At 43.1% G+C, this 21,129-nt stretch overlaps 1 protein-coding gene across 1 annotated transcript in view; it reads right to left on the bottom strand.

Annotated features, from left to right (window-relative positions):
- P4HA3 (prolyl 4-hydroxylase subunit alpha 3) overlaps positions 1–21,129 on the bottom strand; it is a 37,888-nt gene that overhangs the window by 7,605 nt on the left and 9,154 nt on the right. The window contains exons 4-9 of the mRNA XM_036259389.1: positions 16,729–16,878; positions 10,118–10,169; positions 8,078–8,241; positions 7,180–7,356; positions 2,341–2,405; positions 121–280 (exon numbers count right to left, since the gene is read on the bottom strand). Coding sequence (XP_036115282.1) covers positions 121–280; positions 2,341–2,405; positions 7,180–7,356; positions 8,078–8,241; positions 10,118–10,169; positions 16,729–16,878 — 768 coding nt within the window. The remainder of the gene's footprint in view (positions 1–120; positions 281–2,340; positions 2,406–7,179; positions 7,357–8,077; positions 8,242–10,117; positions 10,170–16,728; positions 16,879–21,129) is intronic.

The following is a 21,129-nucleotide window of genomic DNA, read 5'->3' as shown; positions in this document are numbered from 1 at the left end:
GAACAAGGCCTTTATTCTAAGATTTCACTTAGTATTCCTTGGGAGCCCTATAAGAGCTCTGCCTCAGAGAAATAAATAACACTCTGGTTCCCCACCCCAGGAGATTGACCTCATAGTTACCGTAGCATGGTCAAAGTGGGGCTCATAGTGCCCCCCGATTCCATAGTTCACCACCTGGAGATACTCTGCGTAGGGAGGCTGGACATTAAGGCCTGTGAGGGCAGCAATGCGATGGTCAAGGGTCACCAGCATTGGGTCAATGGTGTCCTTCAGCCAGGCACTGAAACAAATCAGGCTGGAGCATTAGTGATCTGATGCCAGAAACGATGAAGTACCTGTGAGCGAATGAATGAAAGATGTCAACTGCCAGAGGAAGAAAGAAAGGGAGGACAGGAAGATAGACACGGATGCCTAATCACCTACTTGCTCCTCATGCTAAGTCTACCCAGACCATGTTATGCTCCATCTCAACATTCACACATTCATCCATTCAACCAACGTTCTCTGAGGCTCACTGAATGCCAGGCCCCTGGGAAGGATAAAGGTTCAAAGCATGAGGCGCTGGGATACAAAGAGGAAAAAGACACAACCCAGCCTTTAAAACTGCTATGTTGTAGCCCAGCTGGTGTGGCTCAGTTGAGCGTAATCCCATGCAGTAAGGGGGTAGGGGAGGCTGCAGGAAGCAGCCAGTCCATGTTTCTCTCTCATTGATATTTCTATCTTCCTCTCCCTCTCTCTAAAACTCAATAAAAACCTATTTTTAAAAACCTATTATGTTTTAGAGACATGTAAATAGCTATGTGCAATCGAAAAAGCTTTGGATTCAAAGTAATAGGAGCAGTCCCTGATCCTCCGTGTGACCTATGTCAGGCACTTAACTTCTAACCTCTCTAAGGTTCACTGTGCTCATCTGTACAATGGGGATGACAGTAATATCCACTGCCCAGGCTTAGGAAGATTGTGAGGCTCCAGGCATATGAAGATCACTTGGAAGCTGTGTGTGAGTGACTGCAGTAAAACACAGACAAGGTCTGCTCTTCTGCTCCGCTCCAAGACAAGCCGGGACAGGTCAGAGGCCAAAAGCAAAGTTCAGTCTCTTTGCCTGAATGTCTTGTTGAGGTCTGACCAAGCAGAGGATTTGGGATCAGAGCCTAGGTCCCAGGGAAGTGAGGAAGTGCTTCCGAAGGAAAGCCAGTGAGTCTCCCAGGGAGACAAGGCTCTGAAGGGAAGAGCCTCATCGTGATATGGGAACACCTCGTCTCTGCTCTTTAAATTCTGGATTAATTTGTTCATTCTTCTGTAGGGAGCGCAAATGAAGGACTACGCTGTGTGCTTTTAGGTTTAAAAGATACCCAAAACAAGCCTGTTGCGTCAAAAAGCTTGAGGGAGAAGATACACAAACATAACTGAGTACAGGACAAGGCAGAGTGAAAAATGAGAACCAGTCTTTACAGCAAAGTGCTGGGGAGCACAGAGGAAGGAGGTGTAATTCTGACTGTGGTGAGATGGTGACACGCAGGCCACATTTTAAAGGGTGCATAAAATTTAATGGAAAAGACAGAGGGGTATTCCAGGATGAGGATAATTCCTAATGTGAAAAATCCTTAAGTGGTCAGACCAAATACGTTTAGTCAGATGACTCTGGATCAAAGCTTTCATCGCTCACCTCACTTCCCAGACAGCAAAACTATCCACCCAGCCTGAGGTCTGGCCTCTCTCCAAGGATGTGTCATCTCATCTCCCATGCCTGTGATGGGGACCCTCCTCTTACTGTAGCATCTGTCCTGTCCTTACAGTGCAAACAAAGCACTGTGGGGGGTGGGGTTGGAGGGAGGAGGTCCAGCTGGGCTCTGACAGCTGAATCTGTCCCTCTAGAGAAGCCTTCATGTCCACAGTCTAGTCATCCTCTTGCCTGAATGCTGGCAAGTCATGCTTTGAATATGAGTCAGGAAGGGGGAATGAAATACTGGAAAGTCAAATTACAAAGAGGGATGAGCCTGTATTCTCTGGAAAAGCGATCCTGGTTAGAACAACTACACACTTATGTTTTTGGTTAGGGCATAGGAGTTTTTTCCAGTGTTTCCCTAATGGTCTCCTAGTTACATCCTCAGAACATATAAGAACCTGCGGAAGGCCTCTGGGTGAGGGGAGTGGAATTTCTCCTGCCCAACAAGAATGTACAGAAGTAAGAATGTACAGATGTAAACAGGAACTACAGGTTCTCCGGCAGCATCTCCGATGGCACCTGATTGGCTGTTGCTGGCCTTCATCAGCTGTACCGCTGGCCAGAGGGCAGGCAGCAGGTATGACCAGGGCTCCTAACAAGGAGGACCCTCTTACCTTTTGCTGATGCGGTATTCCACAGGTAACTGCTTTTCGCCTGATGCCACCACAGATCTCTGCAGCTGATGGGAAGAACATAAGAGAAAGTCCAAGTGGTTATGATGCGGAGGGAAGAGCTCAGTGGTGTCCATAGACATGCCCCTCCCCTCTATGCATAAACCTAACAATCGCCAGTCCTTCCCAAATTAAAGGATATCTTGCACATGCTACTAATTTACCTTTGATCTTGAAAATAAAAACTAAAAAGTGACAAAAATAATCTTTAGCATTGAGTCTGGTGGTAGGCAGTAAGCACTCAATAAAAGTCTGTTGATTTGAAACAAAGTGATGTTTGAGTCCCCTTTGCATATGCTAGGCTGTGAGTTCTGTAAAAATAAGTGCTGTTTCTCATTCCTCTTTGTATCCCAGTGTCTGGAACAGGGCCTGCCCAACTGTAAGCATTTAGCATTTATTGAATTAAATGAACACATCCACCAACAGGAAACTGTCTACCCTCAAAGACAGCCTATTTCTTCTGAACAAGTCTAACAAACGCCTTCCTTATAGCAAGTCAAAATCTGTTTGCTACAACGTCCTTGACTGGTGGGGAGGGGAGGAACCAAACAGGCTTCAAGTCACTAATTTAACTGAATGTCTGCACATAAAATTTACATTCTTTAAAAAAAATATTTTTTTTCTTTATTGATTTTAGAAAGAGAGAAACATCGATGAGAGAGAACATTGATTGGCTGCCTCCTGCATGCCCCCCACTGGGGATTTGGCCCACAACCTGGGCATGTGCCCTGACCAGGAATCAAACTGGCAACCTCTTAGTGCATGGGTCAACGCTCAGCCACTGAGCCATACCTGGCCAGGCAATAATTGATTTTTAGATAGATAGATAGAGAGAAACATTGATATGAGAAATATCAATTGGTTGCCTCTTACACATGTCCTAACTAGAGATCAAATCCACACCCTGGGTATGTGCCCTGACCAGGAATCAAACCCACCACCTTTTGGTGTATGGGACAACGCTCCAACCAGCTGAGCCACACTGGCCAGGGCTACATTATTTCTAAATAAAGTGGCTTCTAATTGCAAAAGCACTGTACCAGGGATGGAATGAGAAACACTATTATTTTTACAATGATGTGTCTTCTTCTGCATCTGTCATCAGAATATCAGTTCCATGAGGGCAAGGACTTGGTCTTTGGTCATTGCTGTACCCCCAGAGCCCGGAGAAGGCCTGGCAGGGAGTGGGTGCTCAATACTGGGGAGATGAGCAGAGTCTGTGCCTGAAGACCCAGCCCTGGCACTTCACATGCAGTCAGAGCAGAGCAGGGCAAGGGACTGCACAAGACAAAAACCCTTTTCCTTCCTGTAGACGTCTATAATGTTTTGTTCCTGCTCCTAAACCAGGTAGATGCCCTTGGAAAGGCCTCTTCCTTTCCTTGGACCTGTTTTACCAGCTATAAAGTGCAGCATGGGAATAACACGCTCTTGGAAGTTGCTATCACTCTACATGATCAGGATGCAGGAAATCCGCAGGTGACTGATGCTGCCTCTATCTAATCCTTCACCGGTTCTTCCCAGCATCCTCTCCAGAGTCATTCACAGGAGAGAGGGGAGAGTCATAGAGGAGTGATGGTCTCTTCTGTTCTTTTAGGGTAACACCAGTGGTTCAAAATAAAAGTCCTAGGGACTCTGCTTCCCCACCCCCACCATAAGGAGTCACCTTGCACTTAATTCCTTTAACAATTATTTATTGTACACCTACAAGTCATCCATTTGGGGGACAAATATTTACTAGTTGCTCTCTGTGCAAAGCACTGTGCCAGGCATTAGAAGTACAACATAAGAAACTGATGTAAGTCATGCAATGATGCCCTAAGGGACAAGTGCAGGATGCTATGGCAATATTGAGAAGAAGCATCTAGTCCATCCTTATGGGACAGGAAGGCCTCCCAGGATGCCACAAGGCAACTGGAATCACACAGGCGAAAAGAGGCCAAGGCAAGAGCATTGCAGAGAGAGCAGAGTGTGGAGGCAGTGAGAGCAGGATTCCTGCACAGGGAGGCAAGCAGAGTGCAGCGGGGCGCTGAGCGCAAGGGGGACACGCGTGGGAGGGGTTGGCAGCAGCCAGGCCAAGGAGCGGGTAATCATTCCAGAGCAGAAGTGCCTGAAGGTGCCCTGGCCGGTGTGGCTCAGTCGGCTGGAGCATTATTCCGGGCACCAAAAAGCGGTGGGTTTGATTTCTGGTCAGGGCACATACCTGGGTTGTGGGTTCGATCCCTGGTTGGGCTGTGTGTGGGAGGCAACTGATCGATGTTTCTCTCACATCAATGTTTCTCTCTCTGGACAACATATGATCCCAGGTAATTTACAGTCTAGTTGCGGGGACAGGAGGCTCATCCGTGAAACTGTTACTGATACCAGACAACACAGAAATGGCAGAATAAATGAAAGTATCAAACAACTGGTGACAAGGCTTTCAGTTCAGAAGAGGGAGAGGTTATTGTATGTGGTCCCTAAAAGGAACGCTGGAAAAATGTCTCTACGGAAAGAACCAATGGAGGTGGGCCAGGGTGGTCAGGACTAGCGGCCAACGGAGGCGTGGGGTTTCGATCGAGGCTTTAAGTATGGACAGAATGTGGATGTGGATGGGGTGGGGGGAAGGAGCAGTGACAAGAGAGCATTCTTTGGGAGAGGAACAGTGAGTAGGAAACAGATCAATTCTACACAAGCTTCTGAGGCTTCTGTGCTCAGCTCCCATGAGGCAGCCACCATCACAAAAGCCAGGGCTTATTCCTGACAGAGCCAAAGGCCAGACATGGATCAGCCACCCCAGGAGGACACTTTTGGGGGAAGGGAGTATGGCAAGGTCTGTGCATGCCAAATAGATGACCTGGCCATGAGGGATTAAATGAATATCTCCCAGAGGCCCCCTGACCTGTTACCACGGCAACAGAATTGTTCTCAGGAAAAGTAGCTGCTGGCCAACTGCTCCTGCTGGCTCACCGAGAAGTTGAAGCCATTGAAAATATATTGTTCAACTTCCTGCTGGAGTAATAATCTCAGAAACCTTCTCTACAAAGATTCCATACTTCACTGGATTGGCTTTTAGGTGAAATGATTATTGCTACTCTTCTCCCCTCCAGTCTATGTCTGCTGTCAACATTCTCCTTAAAATCTGCAGCCTGATCTTGCCACTCTCCTGCTTAAAACTGTCCGACAGCTCTCCCTCTGCCTCTGGGATAAAACCCAAATTCCCCCGCATGGTATTCACTGCGTTTCTAATGGTGTCTCAATGTGCAGCCTCGCCTTCCACCCACCCCGTCCCTTGCACACATCAGCCACGGAGCTTCCCCCGTTCTCTGAACACATTGCACAGACTGCTTGCCTTCCCGGAATACGCTTCGCCACCTGGTCACTGTGATGAATTTCGCATCCACAGGAAGCCTGCTGTGTTTCCTCCCCTTCCCTCGGCTGCTCCTCAGCCAGCTGCCTTTCCCTCAGAGAAAAGTTCACTTTTGTTGGCTGCCATAACACAACACCCTGCACACACCTCTCCGACAGCACACAACACAGTGTATTGTACATATCTATGTCCTCATTCTGCAGTACGTTCCTAAGGGACCCATGTCTGGTCTCTCTGTAGGAGCCCAGCCCCCAGCGCATGTCGGGCACACAGCAGGCTCTGTCCCGGAGACTAAGGCTCATGCAGCACATCACGCAAGGCAGAGACATTGGTCATTCTGAGACAGTCTTCATGTGCCTTTTGTAAAAAGGCAACACGTTATGGTGGTGAGGTAGACTATTATTTTAATAAATATTTGTCATACTTCCTGGGGGACAATTAAACATCCTCTCTACGTCGACATAAAGCTTGGCACAGCGACTTGCGGTTCCATGTAATGGAACAGAAGTGCAGAGTAGAAACTTGATGTTCTCGCCCTCTCAGCTGTAGCGCTGGCTGAACGCTTTGCTTTAACCAGTGAAATGGGAGCAGAAGTAATGTCTGACATGCCCAAGCAGGAGCTTAAACAGCCAGCTAGTAGTTTGCCATCTCTGTCTGTTTCCTCTCCCACAAGACCAGCAATGTCCCACACAGAGGCTGCTCTGCTGGGTCCCAGAGTAAAGACAGCTGGGGCAGGACTGTGGTCAGCCTGCGACTGACATGCAGTGTGAGAAGGAAGCAGACCTGTATTGTTGTTCCGGAGACTTCGGGTCTGCTTGTTACCAGAAACAACTTAGCCTGAGTTAACTGGTGTAGGATGGTGGACTAGCAGAGTGACAGTCAATGTTCCTCTAAGTTCCTGTTCTGGCCTTAGCTACAAGCTGACCTTAATCACGTCCCTTCCCCTCTCTGAGCTAGGTAATCTTTCTACTCTGCACTTCTGTAAATCTAGACCAGGGTATCGCTCCTGCCCCTGCCACTGCACCCTTCCCGGCCTTCTACCAATCACATGGAATGATGGACATTGTTGGGGGATACCTTCTATTTTTTAGGTTAAATTTATATACAATGATATGCACAGAACACAAGTGTACCATTTGGTGAGCTTTGACCAATGCCTACAGCTGTGTACTCCATTTCTCTAAGAAGATATTGAGAGCACATTTCAACACCCCAGAAAATCCCCTTGTACCTTTTCCCAGCCAAGTCCCTCCTTCCAGAGGTGATCAGTACTGTGATTTTTTTTTCACCATTAATTAGTTTTATGGAATGGTTGTCATTTTGAACTCCTGGACTGACGAAATGTCTAGTTGTTCAGACTGCCTGTTCTCACACTCCTGAACTCCAGGCGTGTGAATACACAAACAAGGTTCTTGGTAGGTTTTGGGGACACTTACCCACGGTTCTGCAAACCCTCTAATTTTCTGAGCCTCCGAGTCACTGACAAAGTCATGGTAGAGAACAACATAGGGCTCCAGGTGGATGACCTCCTTGCGGACGGGCTGGAGCAGCAGGTAGGGGCTGGAATTGGTCTCATAGGAGCAGTAGAGGCTAGGGATCTGGTAGTGAGTAGGCTGAAAGGAAATACTAGAATAAGCATAAGAGGAAAGGATCTAGAAGCTGGTATTAATTTAGGGAACTACATCTAAGAAGTGGAATAGCCCTGGCCAGTGTGGCTCAGTTGGCTGGGTTCCGTTCCCCGTCAGAGCTCACACTCAGGTTGCGGCTCAATCCCTGGTAGGGAGTGTGCAGGAGGCAGCTGATCGATGTTATGCTCTCACACTGATGTTTCTCTCCTTCTCCCTCTCTCTCTAAAAATCAATAAAAAATATATAATTTTTAAGTGAAATGTAGGAGATTCAAAATGTGGTCCAAGTGAGTTTTTGGATCACAAAAACTGATGCTGTCCAAGTGAGTTTTTTCTTGGATTTTTAATGCATTTTTGTTTTTTATCCTCACCTGAGGACTTTTTTTTTTTTCCATGTACCTTCAGATAGAGCAGGAGGGAGAGAGGGAGGAAGAGAGAGAGAGAAACATCGACATGAGAGAGACACATCGAGTGGTTGCCACCCACACAACCCCAACCGGAGCTGGGGACAAACTGCAACCAAGGTACGTGCCCTTAGCGGGAACCGAACCTGGGACTCTATGGTCCACAGGACAATGCTCTAACCTCTGAGCAAAACCGGCCAGGGCTTTAATGCATTTTATAGCCTTTTTCCTCACACTATCTCAATTCTACCCTCTCTTTCTAGCCAAGCCAGTTCCCCTTTTCTCTTTCCCTGTTAAACCTACCTGGGAACCCAGGGACTGACATAACCCCTCGTAGGTATCTCTGGTCTGCAGGTGGGGTACATTGGGCCTCTGGATGACAGCCTCCACTATTGCATTGTTGGGGCTCTCTGCCAAGAGCTTTTCATATTTCAAGACATTCCTGGCCATCCTCTTATTATCTGGGCCTGGAAGAAACCAGAGCAGGGAATAATACCGATTAACAAACAGTGGATCCAGGAAACGTTGCCAAGGTTTCCTACAGCCTCACTGTCACACATGACCAGCAACTGGACGCCTTGAGTAATTCCTGTGTCCATGCACAGGAGGATGTAAGGCCCTCACTCCCAGTATAGTACCTGGTATTTTATAAAGATTGAATTGGGCCTGATAGATCTGAAGGTGCAAAGGGTTTTGGAAAGGAAAGTGGTTCTTAACACTCTTAGACCAAGGGATCATCAGGATGGCAGCTCCAGGTTTGTGTGATGGTTAGTTTCATGTATTGGGAATAAGCTTCATTCTTTCATTCATTCATTTACTCTTCTATTCAGTAAATCTTCAGTGAACATCTACTATGTACCAGACACTGTGCTAGAGGTTAATCTCCTAGAGTTTGCAGTCTAATGGAGAAGAGATATTAAATAACTAGTTACAATGAAACATGACAAGTAAGTGCTATGAAGAAGTTGAGAGAACCAAAGCTTACAGCAGAGACCCAGCCATTCTTCCCGGAGAACTGGAAGCTAATTAATTCCTGAGTCTTTGAGATCCTTCAAAATTCCTGACTGGCCTAGACACAGAGCAGAGCAGTATGGGACAAAGAGGTTCTAGCTTTGGTTCAAGCCTGGGTTCCTGCAGGGTCTTTGGCTGCAAGGTGCCCTATGGGTTGGCAGCTACCCCTGGCTTGCTAGCCTTTCTGTATGAGTCTCAGTCGAAGGTGCTGAATTGCTCTAATGCTTCTGAAGCATTCTTCTTTGTGGAGCTCAGTGTGCTTGTAACCACCGCCTCTGCCTTGGCAAAGGAGGAAAGAGGGGCACAGAAATTACCATCCTGTTTTAACAAGAGAAGAACTAAAATTTTGAATAATGGAAATGATGAACTCAAAACACCAATTAAAATACTGCAAAGCCAGAAAAGGAACAGGGAATCTCAACTTGCTGTGTCCTGCTTATCCAACTATAATAGTGTACAATTTGGGTTCTCTGGGAGAAGCAGAGATTTTAACAGATCAGGCACAAACAAATCAAGGGACACTGGGTTCTCACTTTGCCTGTACCATGAATTGCTCATTTCTGGACCATACAGCTACTTCCTTATCCTACCATTTGCCAAACTATCAGAATGGAATAACATTACTAAGTGGGTTCATTAAAAAGTGATAGATAAATACAACTGTAAAGTCCTACATGAAAAACTTTATAAATATTAAACCATTATAGTGATTATGTATCTTATTTTAGCATCTAAATATCTAATTAAAGGAAAACCTGGGACACCATCTACTACCAAAGTTTTAAACAAAAATATCCAAGCAGAGAGCTAAGTTAAAGTCCCCCTCTTGTTCAACTCTGGTGAGGGTCGAAGCTGAATGCTGACTGGGCAGGATGCTTGCACAGCAAAGTGAGCCCTGGTGTAAAGGGAGGAACTGACATCTCTTTGCAAGCAGCTGTGGTGGAGTCACCCTGCCTGCACACACAGCTCCCATTGATTGCACTTGTTCCTAGGTCTACCGCCCAAACCTGGGTCTTTAGATGTCCCTGAAGAAGCTGGCTTCCAATCCAGAACCTAGTCCTCATGGAAGCAACATTAATATGTGACTGTTTGGGGTGGAAGAGGAAAGGGACAGGTTGATCTTTTCTTAGCATTTTCTAACTCACTTAAAAATTTCCCACAATGCATCAATCAGTATGTAAGATTTAATCCAAAATTAGAAATGCGACTTGAACTATGAAATTAGAAAAATAAAAATAGATCGCTGTATTCCACTTGCAGAGATTAAAGGCCAAGAGCAGAAGGGATTCCCCAGTAACTCAGACCTGCGGCTTATCGTTTATCATTACGTACTGTAGAGAAGAAACTCTTGGGAGAGGCTGAGGGCACACGAAACATTTCCCGCCTATTAAAAAAAGAAAGAAAGAAAGAAAAGGAAAACAAAGAGTTAACTGCATTGAGGACATCTCCTCTGACCAATCAATGGATTTTCAAAAGTATTATAAATATTCTTACCACAAGTTGATACTAAGACTCACTGAACAGCAGACTAGAAACATGGAGGTTCTCTGTCCTAATTCAGGACTGCAGCCCTGATGTAAATCAGGTCTCCTCAGCGTCCCATTTACAAATGACTTATTACTACTCTTACCAGGGAAGGTGGAAAATAAATAAAAATAAACTTTCTTAAAATGTCCTCAAATCCTAAAGCATGCAAATCATGTCATTCAGGGTGCTGTTATTTGGGTAAATTTCATTATTAAACTCACTATGAAACTATAAAAGCCTTGGTGAAAATATAATTTTTTCTCCAGGCTCAATACTTTCTAGCGTCTACAAAGTTAGTGGGAGTATAACAGGCAGTTAGACAGGCACGAGCAGAACAAGGACGATGGGCCAAGTACAGAAGGTCACCAGGGCAGAAAGCCCCAGGTGCCTAGCAACAGATAAAACTGGTGAAGCAAGGACCTCACACCCAGGGTAACCTTTCCTCCCCTAGCCTATCCCTGGTCACATGGTTTAAACACCCAGACCTTTCATATTGCAGGTCATGCAGCTGGGACCCTCCACTGACCTTTCCTTCTCTGGCATGTCACTTAGTCATGCAGTAGACCCCTTGGAGGAGGAACAAAGGGACAAAGGGTGGCCTCATAAACTCCCCTGCTGGCCCTTATACGGCCACTCCCTTGAGCATTAACCCCTAGGGATGACATCTAAGGCCTCACTTGTGTTTCAGTGCCAGGCCCAGAAAAGCAGCAAAACCAGACAAACGATGCCATGGCTGACATCAGGACCAGCTGCATTGACTAATGACCCGCTGCCCTGGTGCCAACCAATCAGTGGAGATCATGACCCTGAAAGGACATACCGGCAGGAAAGCGGATGAATATTCTATTGAGATACTCCCTTGGACCTCCCCTAAAATTCCCAGCCTTAAAAGGCCTTGGGATGGTGGGGTCAGCACATCTCCATGGAGCATGCTGTGCTTTCCCCATCCCCTCTCCCAGGCGCGGTTTCCTTGCTTCTCTCTTTCTCCTGAGTTCCAAGGGCCCTTCTTTAACCTCTGTGACTTGTTTCCTGAGCCCATGCTTAGCTGGCTCACTTTTCCTACCTCTCTGACTTTCTAAATAAACTTTTGCTTGTATTTGAGTCTTGGCTCTGAGTTCTTTCTTAGCCAGAGCTCAAGTACTGAGGTTGCTGAACCAAAGTCTGGTCTGACTCCAGTGGTCTAACACCTGGTGCTGTTTTGCCGCCAACAGAAGGGAGGCAAAGGAAGAACTCCACCTGAAACAGTCCACTGCAGAGTAATGAAGTCTCCCTGTAGCCATTCAACCTTGGCCACAAGCAGGACTTTCCAGACAAACCTGGGGACAGAGCCAGGTGTAGGTGGGCTGCCTCCTGCTCTGGCTGCCGAGGAAGGATGATGAACTGATAGAACTCTATTTCCTTCTGGTCATTTTATTTTTGCATATTAAAAACACATTTTATAAAACATTAGAAATAGGAAAACAATGCTCCACGGAAACCTAGGCACTCCAAGCAGTCTGGATAACATAGAGTCTTTACATAGTAATAACCATTTTAATACACATTTTTATATCCTGATTGTTTCACTCAACAAAGCTATCAGGGATTTTTTTTTTTAATACCATTACAAAAACAGTCATTAAAGACAGCATTTTTAAAGTATTATTTTTAATTGTGGTTTAAAAAAACATAAAATAAATTTACCACCTTAACCATTTCTAAGTGTACAGTTCTGTAGTATTAAATATATTCACATTGTCATGCAACCTATTGCCAGAATTTTTTCATCTTGCAAAACTGAAAGTCTGTACCCGTTAAACAACTCGCCATTTCCCCTTCCCCTCAGCCCCTGATAACCACCATTCTACTTTGTCTCCATAAAGTTGACTCTAGGTACTTCATATAAGTGGAATCATAAAGTATTTGTCTTTTTGTGACTGGCTTGTTTTATTTAGCATAATGTCCTAAGGTTCACCTATGTTATGGCATGTGTCAGATTTCCTTCTTTTTTTTAAAAAAATGTTTTTATCAATATTTTAGAGAGAGAGGAAGGGAGACATAGAAACATTGATGCGAGAGAGAAATATTGATTGGCCTCCTTCTACACACCCCCTATTGAGGACTGAGCCTGCAACCTGGGCATGTGCCCTGACCGGGCATCTTAGTCCCTGGGATGACACTCAACCCACTGAGCCACACTGGCCAGGCATATTTCCTTCTTTTTTAAAAGCTGAATAATATTCCATTGTATGTATACACCACACTTTGTTTATCCATTCGTCCTTTGTTGGACATGTGGGCTGCTACCACCTCTTGGCTAATGTGACTAGAGCTGCTATAAACACAGGTGTGCAAGAGAGATAGCGGGTTTTTTTCTTTTTTTTTTTTTTGTTGTTGTTCAGATAGAATGGGAGGGAGAGAGAGGAAGAGAGAGAGAGAAACATCGATGTGAGAGAGACACGTCGAGTGGCTGCCACCCACACGACCCAACTAGGACAAACTGCAACCAAGGTACGTGCCCTAAGCGGGAACCGAACCCAGGTCTCTCTGGACCGCAGGCCGACGCTCCAACAGCTGAGCCAAACCAGCCAGGGCGAGAGATAGCATTTTTAATGGGTGCATTTTATTTCACTGAGAAGCTATATCACAGATGACCCAGCCATTCCACTAGTGTTGGACATACAGAGCGTTTCTAATTATTTAATATCATTAATCATTCTGTTTTACTGTATACTTAACAGAGGGAGAGTTAAGTAATCTACTGATATCTTATAATGTCACATATTGATTAAGGATTATAGTTTCTCAAGCCTTTTTTGAAATGAAGAGAACTAAAATGTAATTTTACATATTTCTTAAATGAAGGCTTTTTTTTCCCCCATGAGATAGTTATATTTTATCAAGAACAATCTTAGAGTTAATGTTTCAGTTAAATTTCTTTCAAAATGTGTATACTAAATAATGTTAAATGAAAAGAGAGAACATACACTTGTAGTGTGTAATATAAGCACAACTGCTTCCATGTATTGAGTGCATATGTGTCATGAATGGTGTTAAGGCTTTACATGTATGAGCTCATACAATCCTTACAACAACTTTTTGAGGTGAGCACCGAAAGGCAGTAGAATATGCCATCCCGAAATATGCCTCTTTGGCACAAGGATCATTCTAAGCTAATTATTTTGAGAGAGAGCAGACACAGAAGTTCTGAAAACCAGAGTACATGTTACCCTTTTGTAAGGAACATAAAGGGAATCTCCATTTGTAAGTATCTCCCTCTGTGGACCAAGAAGGGAAGGATGATTCCAAATCACAAGGGAATCTTCCCGATGGAGAAGGCATCTGTTAAAATCTGCATAACTACTTTACCCTGTTTACCATGTTTTTCTGGGTAACCTCCCATAACTGGCTGCTCCTCCTACCTTTCTTTCTTTATCTTTAGCTGAAGATGATATTTTAAAATTATGTTTTTATTGATTTTTTAGAGAGAGAGGAAGGGAGAGAGAGAGAAAAACATCGACTGGCTGCCTCCTGCAAGCCCTCTATTGGGGATTGAGCCCGCAACCCAGGCACGTGCCCTGACTGGGACTCGAACAGGGACCTCTCAGTCCGTGGGACAACGCTCAATACACCGAGCCATGCTGACTGGTCTGAAGATGATATTTTTTAAAATTCATTTTTCAACTACAGTTGACATACAATATTATATTAGTTTCAGATGTACAACATAGTGATGAGACATTTAAATAACTTACAAAGTGATTACCTGATAAGTCTAGTCCCTATCTGGCACCATACATAGTTACTACACTACTACTTGCTGTAAGCTGAAGATGATCTTTAAAGTGATAACTTAGGTCATTTTCCCCAGGTATCTCTCATGTATATACTAGGTATACATGTTAGTAAACTTCTGCTTTATTTTTCCTCTTGTTAATTTGTCTTTTATTATAGGGAGGTCTCAGCCAAGAACTCAGAGGTTGGAAGGAAATGATTTTTCCTCCCCTACAGCATCATTATAATCCTTGTTTTAAAGATAAGAAAACTGAGGTTCAGGGAGTAAGTTGCCCAAGTTTTCACAGAATTCAAACCCAGGTCTGTTGGGCTTCAGAGCCTATGGTGTAATTACTATACTCTACTTTCTCTCATTATTAGAAGTTACTGAAATATTGTCTCTCTCTCCCTCCCCCCACCCTCCCTTCCTTTCACTCTCTCTAATAATCAATGAAAAAAAATATCCTTGGGTGAGGATTAACAAAAAAATACATATATATTATGTATAATTATATAAAATATAATGATATAATATTATAATTATATAATTTTTCATGGTATACATATATGTATATAAATTATATCTATATATCTATATATAAATATCTCTATCTAGCTATAGATATATACCATATATAACTTCATATGATAATGAAAGGTCCACGGAAAGACATTTATCTCTAGTTTACTGGGGGTAAAAAGGTAAAATAAAGGGTCTATGAGCCCTGGCCGGTTTGGCTCAATGATTAGAGCGTCAGCCTGTGGACCGGAGGAGTCCCGGGTTCGATTCTGACCAGCCAGGAGCACGTACCTCAGTTGCAGTTTGTCCCCAGCCCCAAGGGTCATGCGGGTGGCAACCAATTGATGTGTCTCTCACACTGATGTTTCACTCTCTCTCTTTCTTTCTTTCTCTCTCTCTCCTTCCCACTCTGTCTGAAGATAGATGTAAAAATATCCTCGGGTGAGGATTAAATAAATAAATAAATAAAAAATAAAGGGGCTGTGAGACAATGCCTTATGTGTTCTATTACTGTTTCATAAAAACTTGTGCTGTAAGAGTACAAAGAAGGAGAGTCTGCGGAGTCTCGGGAGAACTAAGGGAGCCTTCACAAAACAGGTGACATTTGAGCTATGCCTTGTAAGATGAATAAAATTTGCCAGACAGAGCACAATTGTGGAAAGGGAGATTTTGCCAGGGAGTAGAGGGGAAATCTAAGTCATCACGGGAGGGAGCGTGGGGGACAACACTAACAATCAGGCCCTGGATTTAAAACCCCATCTTTCAAGGTAAGTGGCTTTAGTTTATTTTCTCTGAGTCTCTCTGTGTCAATTCTCCATTTTCTTTGTCTATTAAAATTCAATTACTTCCTGCCCTTGGCTGCATCACAGTGATTCTACTTCAGTTTTAATATGTAGCAACTGAGCAGGAAAATTACGAGAGGCACCCCGGAAAGTTTTATAACAAAGATTCACTTACCAGAAACTTCCATGCGAGGAAAATGACCATTTGCTGCACTGAGAACATATATGTTTGGGGAGCAACAAGTGGGGTTGGACCACCCTCATCCTCCTCCCTGTCCTCAGCAAAGGGGGAAAGAAAAAGGAATATAGGGAGTAGAACTGGTTCATTAGCTTTGGAAATTCTAAGGAGTTGGTCTGCAGTGATTTTTTTTCAGCCTATTCTTGAAAACTGTATAAATCTGTTGGGAAATGGGGTTGGCTATGCCAAAAGATGGCAGCTTATGTAGGGAAATGAGCTTCCACGTGAGGCACAACAGGTCTCAGATCAACAGTGTCAAGGAAAAACATCTGGAGGAGGCACTGAGCTAATGCTATGGACGAATGAGGCAAGCTCCGTAGCTGGACACTGGTTATGTTACCGTTGGACTTGATGGCAGATGGAAGAGGATAGCAATCACACTTATTCCCTGGACATTCTCAATATCATGGCAAATATCTGTGAAGAGTTATGAGTTGTTGAGAGTGCAAAAGCATGATCTATGTTGAGCATGAACCCATCAAACATTTGTTGACACACCTGTTACTACGGGTGAGAGACTGCCTCCTACATGGGAGATGATGATCATTTTTGTTTGTTAATCCTCACCCGAGGATATTTTCCCATTGATTTTTAGATAGAGTGGAAGGGAGGGGAGGAGGGGAGAGAGAGAGAGAGAGAGAGAGAGAGAGAGAGAGAGAGAGAGCAAAACATGGATGTGAGAGGGACACATCAATTGGTTGCCTCCCGCATGACCCTGACTGGGGCTAGGGATTGAACCTGCAACCCAGGTACATGTCCTTGATTGGGAATTGAACCCTTTGGTCTGTGGGCTGACGCTCTAACCACTGAGAAAAACTGGCCAGGGAAAGATGATGATTTTAAAGTAGTCAGTGCATTAGAAAGGGCACTGGACTATCAGTCAGACAGACTTGGGCTCTCATCCCAGCTCTGTGAACTTTGTGACAAGTTAGGAATTTGGGGTAGATTTCATTTACTCACATGTGAAATAGGGAAATAATAAAACAACTGCTTGACTCACATTTGGTCCTGTTGGGAAGATAAATTAAATTGAGAGACATGAAAATGCTTAGAACATTGTAAAGCAGATATAGAGCATTGCATTTATTGTGATGAAAACAGTGAGTCTCACTTACTCCCCTACCTGGAAGTAGGCAAAGGCCAAGTGATCCAAGGCATCCTCTAGACTGGCCTCATCCTCTGTTTTCCACTCTCCATAAGATCCTCGGAAGAGACTGACAGCCTCCTCCAGCCATGGAATAGCATGGTAGTAATCCCCCATGTCATAGGCCACCTGTAGGGAACATACATACTATCATTAAAGCCTTAGTCCATAGGCAGAGGGAAAGAAATAACATGGAAAGAGTGGAGGACCTTAGGAACCAAGAAGGTGACTTTTCATCTCAAATTCATTTAAATTCAATTATTAGGCATCTATTATATACAAAGCATTGTACTCAGTATAGAGAAGATACAAGAGTTCTTGCATTTAAGAAATTTATAATCTGGAGAGAAGACAGATAGGAACTCAAGTTAACTATAATACTGGACAGAATGGCATGAACGCTCAAAGGAAATATATATAATATGCTGGGGAGACATAAAAAAAGGAGGAGGCTTGGGAATCTCAGAAGGTTCCATGGAAGAAGTGGCATCTGAGATGGGACGTCCTTGAAGAGGGAAAAGGATTGCCCTGAGCCAAGATCGGGAAGAAGGGCATTTTAAGATGAGGGAATGGTAGAAACAGAAGCCAAAAGCAAGAATGTATTCAAGTAGTACATTGTGGCTGTGGTGTAAGGTCAAGAGAAGCAGGAAATTGAACTTTAAAATGCAGCATGGACTAAGCTAATGAGAGTCATGAGTGTCATATTTTTAGAAGATAGTGCTGGTAGCAGTATGAACAATGGATTCATTAATTCATTCATTTATTCAATATTTACTGAGTGCTTACAATATACCTGATGTTCCTTGCCCTTAAAGATCTTAAAATCGCCCTGGCCAGTTTGGCTCAGCGGTTAGAGCGTCGGCCTGCGGTCCGGAGAGACCCGGGTTCGGTTCCCGCTAAGGGCATGTACCTCGGTTGCAGTTTGTCCCCGGCCCTGGTTGGTCGTGCGGGTGGCAGCCACTCGATGTGTCCCTTCACGTCGATGTTTCTCTCTCTCTCTCCCTTCCTCTCTCTCCCTCCCACTCTATCTGTACAAAAAATGGAAAAAAATATCCTCGGTTGAGGATAAAAAAAAAAAAAATCTTAAAATCAAGGGGTCATGATAAACCAATAATTGTGACACAATGTACTAGACACCTTAATGAGAGTTCAATGGACTGTTCTATATTAAATGTAGGAATATGTCAACATGAACTAGACATAGTGCCTGCCTCCTAATAGCTCACTGTTAACTAGAACACCAGAACTGCATGTGGAATTTCCTGGAAACTGATGTTGGAGACAGCAAGGAATTACAAAGTCTCAGAGTTGGAAGGGCTCTCACATATTAATCAAATTCAGGTATAACTTCCAGACAGGCAGAAAGATGGCAAAACATAGAGATACCATGATTCTGCAGCCTAAATATAAGTCAATGCCTATCCCAGGTATGCCTTTTACCTGCTGTGTTATCTCTCTGGTCCTCAAATTTCCGATCTATGCCAAGGTTGAAGTGAAGAATGGTAATAAAAAATGACTGAACTTTTTCTGCTAAGTTAACAATTTATTTCATTAAGATTTCCATGAGAAAGACTGAGATAATTGGAATCCTTCCAAACACAAAGACTTAGAAATTCTGAATACAACATAACAAGCATTTTATTATAATTTTTAAGAAAGAATGAAAAATATCCATGTAACAGAAACAAAAGAAGGAGCTAAAAATCCAAGCAATAAACTTATGAGCAGATGCTGAAGCTGCCTAGGACGGGGGTGGTGTTAGTCTTAGTAACCTTGGTACTTAGTAACCTTAGGTTGTAATTCCCACATGAGGACAGATGAGCCTTCCATAGACCTCCCAAAAAGCTAGAAATTGGAATGAACACACATTCATAAAACTGAAATCCATGAAAAACTACACTTTAAGAATAAGAAAATCTACCCCCTGTCACAAGAAGATAAGAACAGTGGTTTGTTTCTGTCTGGGCTCTGTTTAGGGAAATAAAATGTCTCCTTAGAATATTCACAACTTTAAGCCCATGCTTCACATGAATTTAGGGTGCAAATTTGCATTATTCATATGGTTAAGGAACCTCCAGTTCAATAAATCAATACAAAAATAGATCAAAGGCCACAGCAAATCACTTTGAGGTATCACCTCACACCTGTTAGAATGACTATTATCAGAAAGACAAGAAACAACAAGTGTTGATAGGATGTGGAGAAAAGGCTGGGAATGTAAACTGGTACAGCCCTAAGGAAAACAGTATGGAGGTTCTGCAAAAAATTAAAAATAAAACTACCATTTGATTCAGTAATTCCACTTCTGGGTATATATTTGAAGAAAATGAAAATACTAACTTAAAAAGATATATGTACCCCCATGTTCACTGCAGTGTTATTTAAAATAGCTAAGATATGGAAAGAATCTAAATGTTCACTGATGACAACTGATAAAGAAAGAGATATATATATATATATATAACACACATACAATGGAATATTATTCAGCCATAAAAATAATAAAATCTTGCCATTTGCAACAACATGGATGGACCTTGAGGGCATTAAGAACAGAAGCAGGGGGTAGGTGGTGGGTCAAAAGGTACAACCTTCCAGTTATAAAAGAAATAAGTCATGGGGATGTAATGTAGAGCCAATAATAATAATAATAATAATAATAATATAATAATAATAAAAATTTAAAAAGGCTCTAAGTCCAGTGATACCACCATAGTACTTGAAAGAAGAAAACCCAAAACTCTCAGGGGGGATATTTCCATATTCTTTTAGGGGGGGAAAAGTCCTGCTAGAAATAAGCTCACAATCAAACATAATAAACCATATCAGAAAATAATTGATCATGAACAAGAGCCAACAGACACAATAGTAAGGTAGGAGAATTAGTTAAGAATTTCATAAAATAGAAAGACTTACTCACTTTAAAATAATCAGTGATGGAGGGAATTGGAAACATGTAGATGAAACAAACTTGGCCACATGTGAATAATTATTGAAGCTCATTCTTTGACCCAGCAACATCACTCCCAGGTTTTTAACCAAGAGATATGAAAACAAATGTCCACAGAAAGACCTACGTAAGAATGTTAATCACAGCTTTCTTCACAGTAGCCCATGCTGGAAACAATCCAAGTATCCATCAAAAGGAGACTGGATGAACAGTTTGTACCATGGAATACTACTAAGCAACAACAAGGAATGAACTACTAATAAATGCAACAACATAGCCCAGCCGGTGTGACTCAGTGCATTGACCCATGCACCAAGAGGTCACCAGTTCAATTCCTGGTTAGGGCATATGCCCAGGTTGTGGGCCAAATGCCCAGTGGGGGGCATGCAGGAGGCGGCCAATCGATGTTCTCTCTCATCCATGTTTCTATCACTCTCTCCCTCTCCCTTCCTCTCTTTCTAAAAAAATATAAATAAATAAATAAATGCAACAACATAGATGAATTTCACAGATACAATGTGCTGAGTGAAAGGAACTGGACCCAGAAGAGTATGTACTATGTGGTTCAGGACGGTAGTTACCTGGGACCTGGGTAAGGCAGAGTAGAAGGGTTGTGGGTGGTGAGAAGGAAAAGGAGAGGGGCTTCATTTAGCTCTATGTAAATTCTTTTGTAAAAACCTGAAAAAAAAATCTGAAACAAATACAGCAAAATTGGAACACATATCTCATCTCAATTACAGCCAAAACCGCTCGTTAGAGTATAATTTTATGTACTTTTCTTATATTTGAAATGTTTTATCTTTCAAAATAAGAAAATACACACAGAAATGAAGACTGCCAGTGAGACTTTCAGGAAGTGACTTACTAAATTTTCAACACATGGTTTCAGTCTCAGAAATGCTTCCCTAATGAAGCATATGTTGACATGGAACTATTTTAACAGGCTTAAATTGAAATTAGCCATGAACATGATGATCGAGCTCTGATTCCTTTCAGGTCTCAGAAAAGGGAAAATGGTCCATAGAGAGGCTTAGAGCAACCCACACTGTATTAAATTGGAACACTGGTCCTCAAAACTTGGAATCGGGACACAGGAGGCCCACTCTCAGATCAGCTAATGAATACTACAGGAGTTGGAAAAAAATCTACTTTCCTAAAATGTGCATCTTTGAAATTAAAAAGGATTTACTTCAATACATCTTAAGGCAAAAGCTAACAAATAGCATATTGTAAAATGACCTCCTGACTTATGATCAAAGATCAGTTAAATATCTCATATGGAAGCTTCCTGAAGTCTATTTCCTCTAGTAATGTTAGAGTGAATGGTCTGTTTTGTGACACTACTTGAATTTAATATTTCTAAATGCCTAGGAAATGTGCAAGAGATTCCAGAGAGGCTCAGGAGGCCAAGTTTCCATGCTCTCCCCTTC

Source organism: Molossus molossus, unplaced genomic scaffold (assembly GCF_014108415.1).
Source record: "Molossus molossus isolate mMolMol1 unplaced genomic scaffold, mMolMol1.p scaffold_m16_p_13, whole genome shotgun sequence".
NCBI classification, from domain to species: domain Eukaryota; kingdom Metazoa; phylum Chordata; class Mammalia; order Chiroptera; family Molossidae; genus Molossus; species Molossus molossus.
The sequence above is the reverse complement of the archived record's forward strand: the minus strand, read 5'-3'. Positions and strand labels throughout refer to the sequence as shown.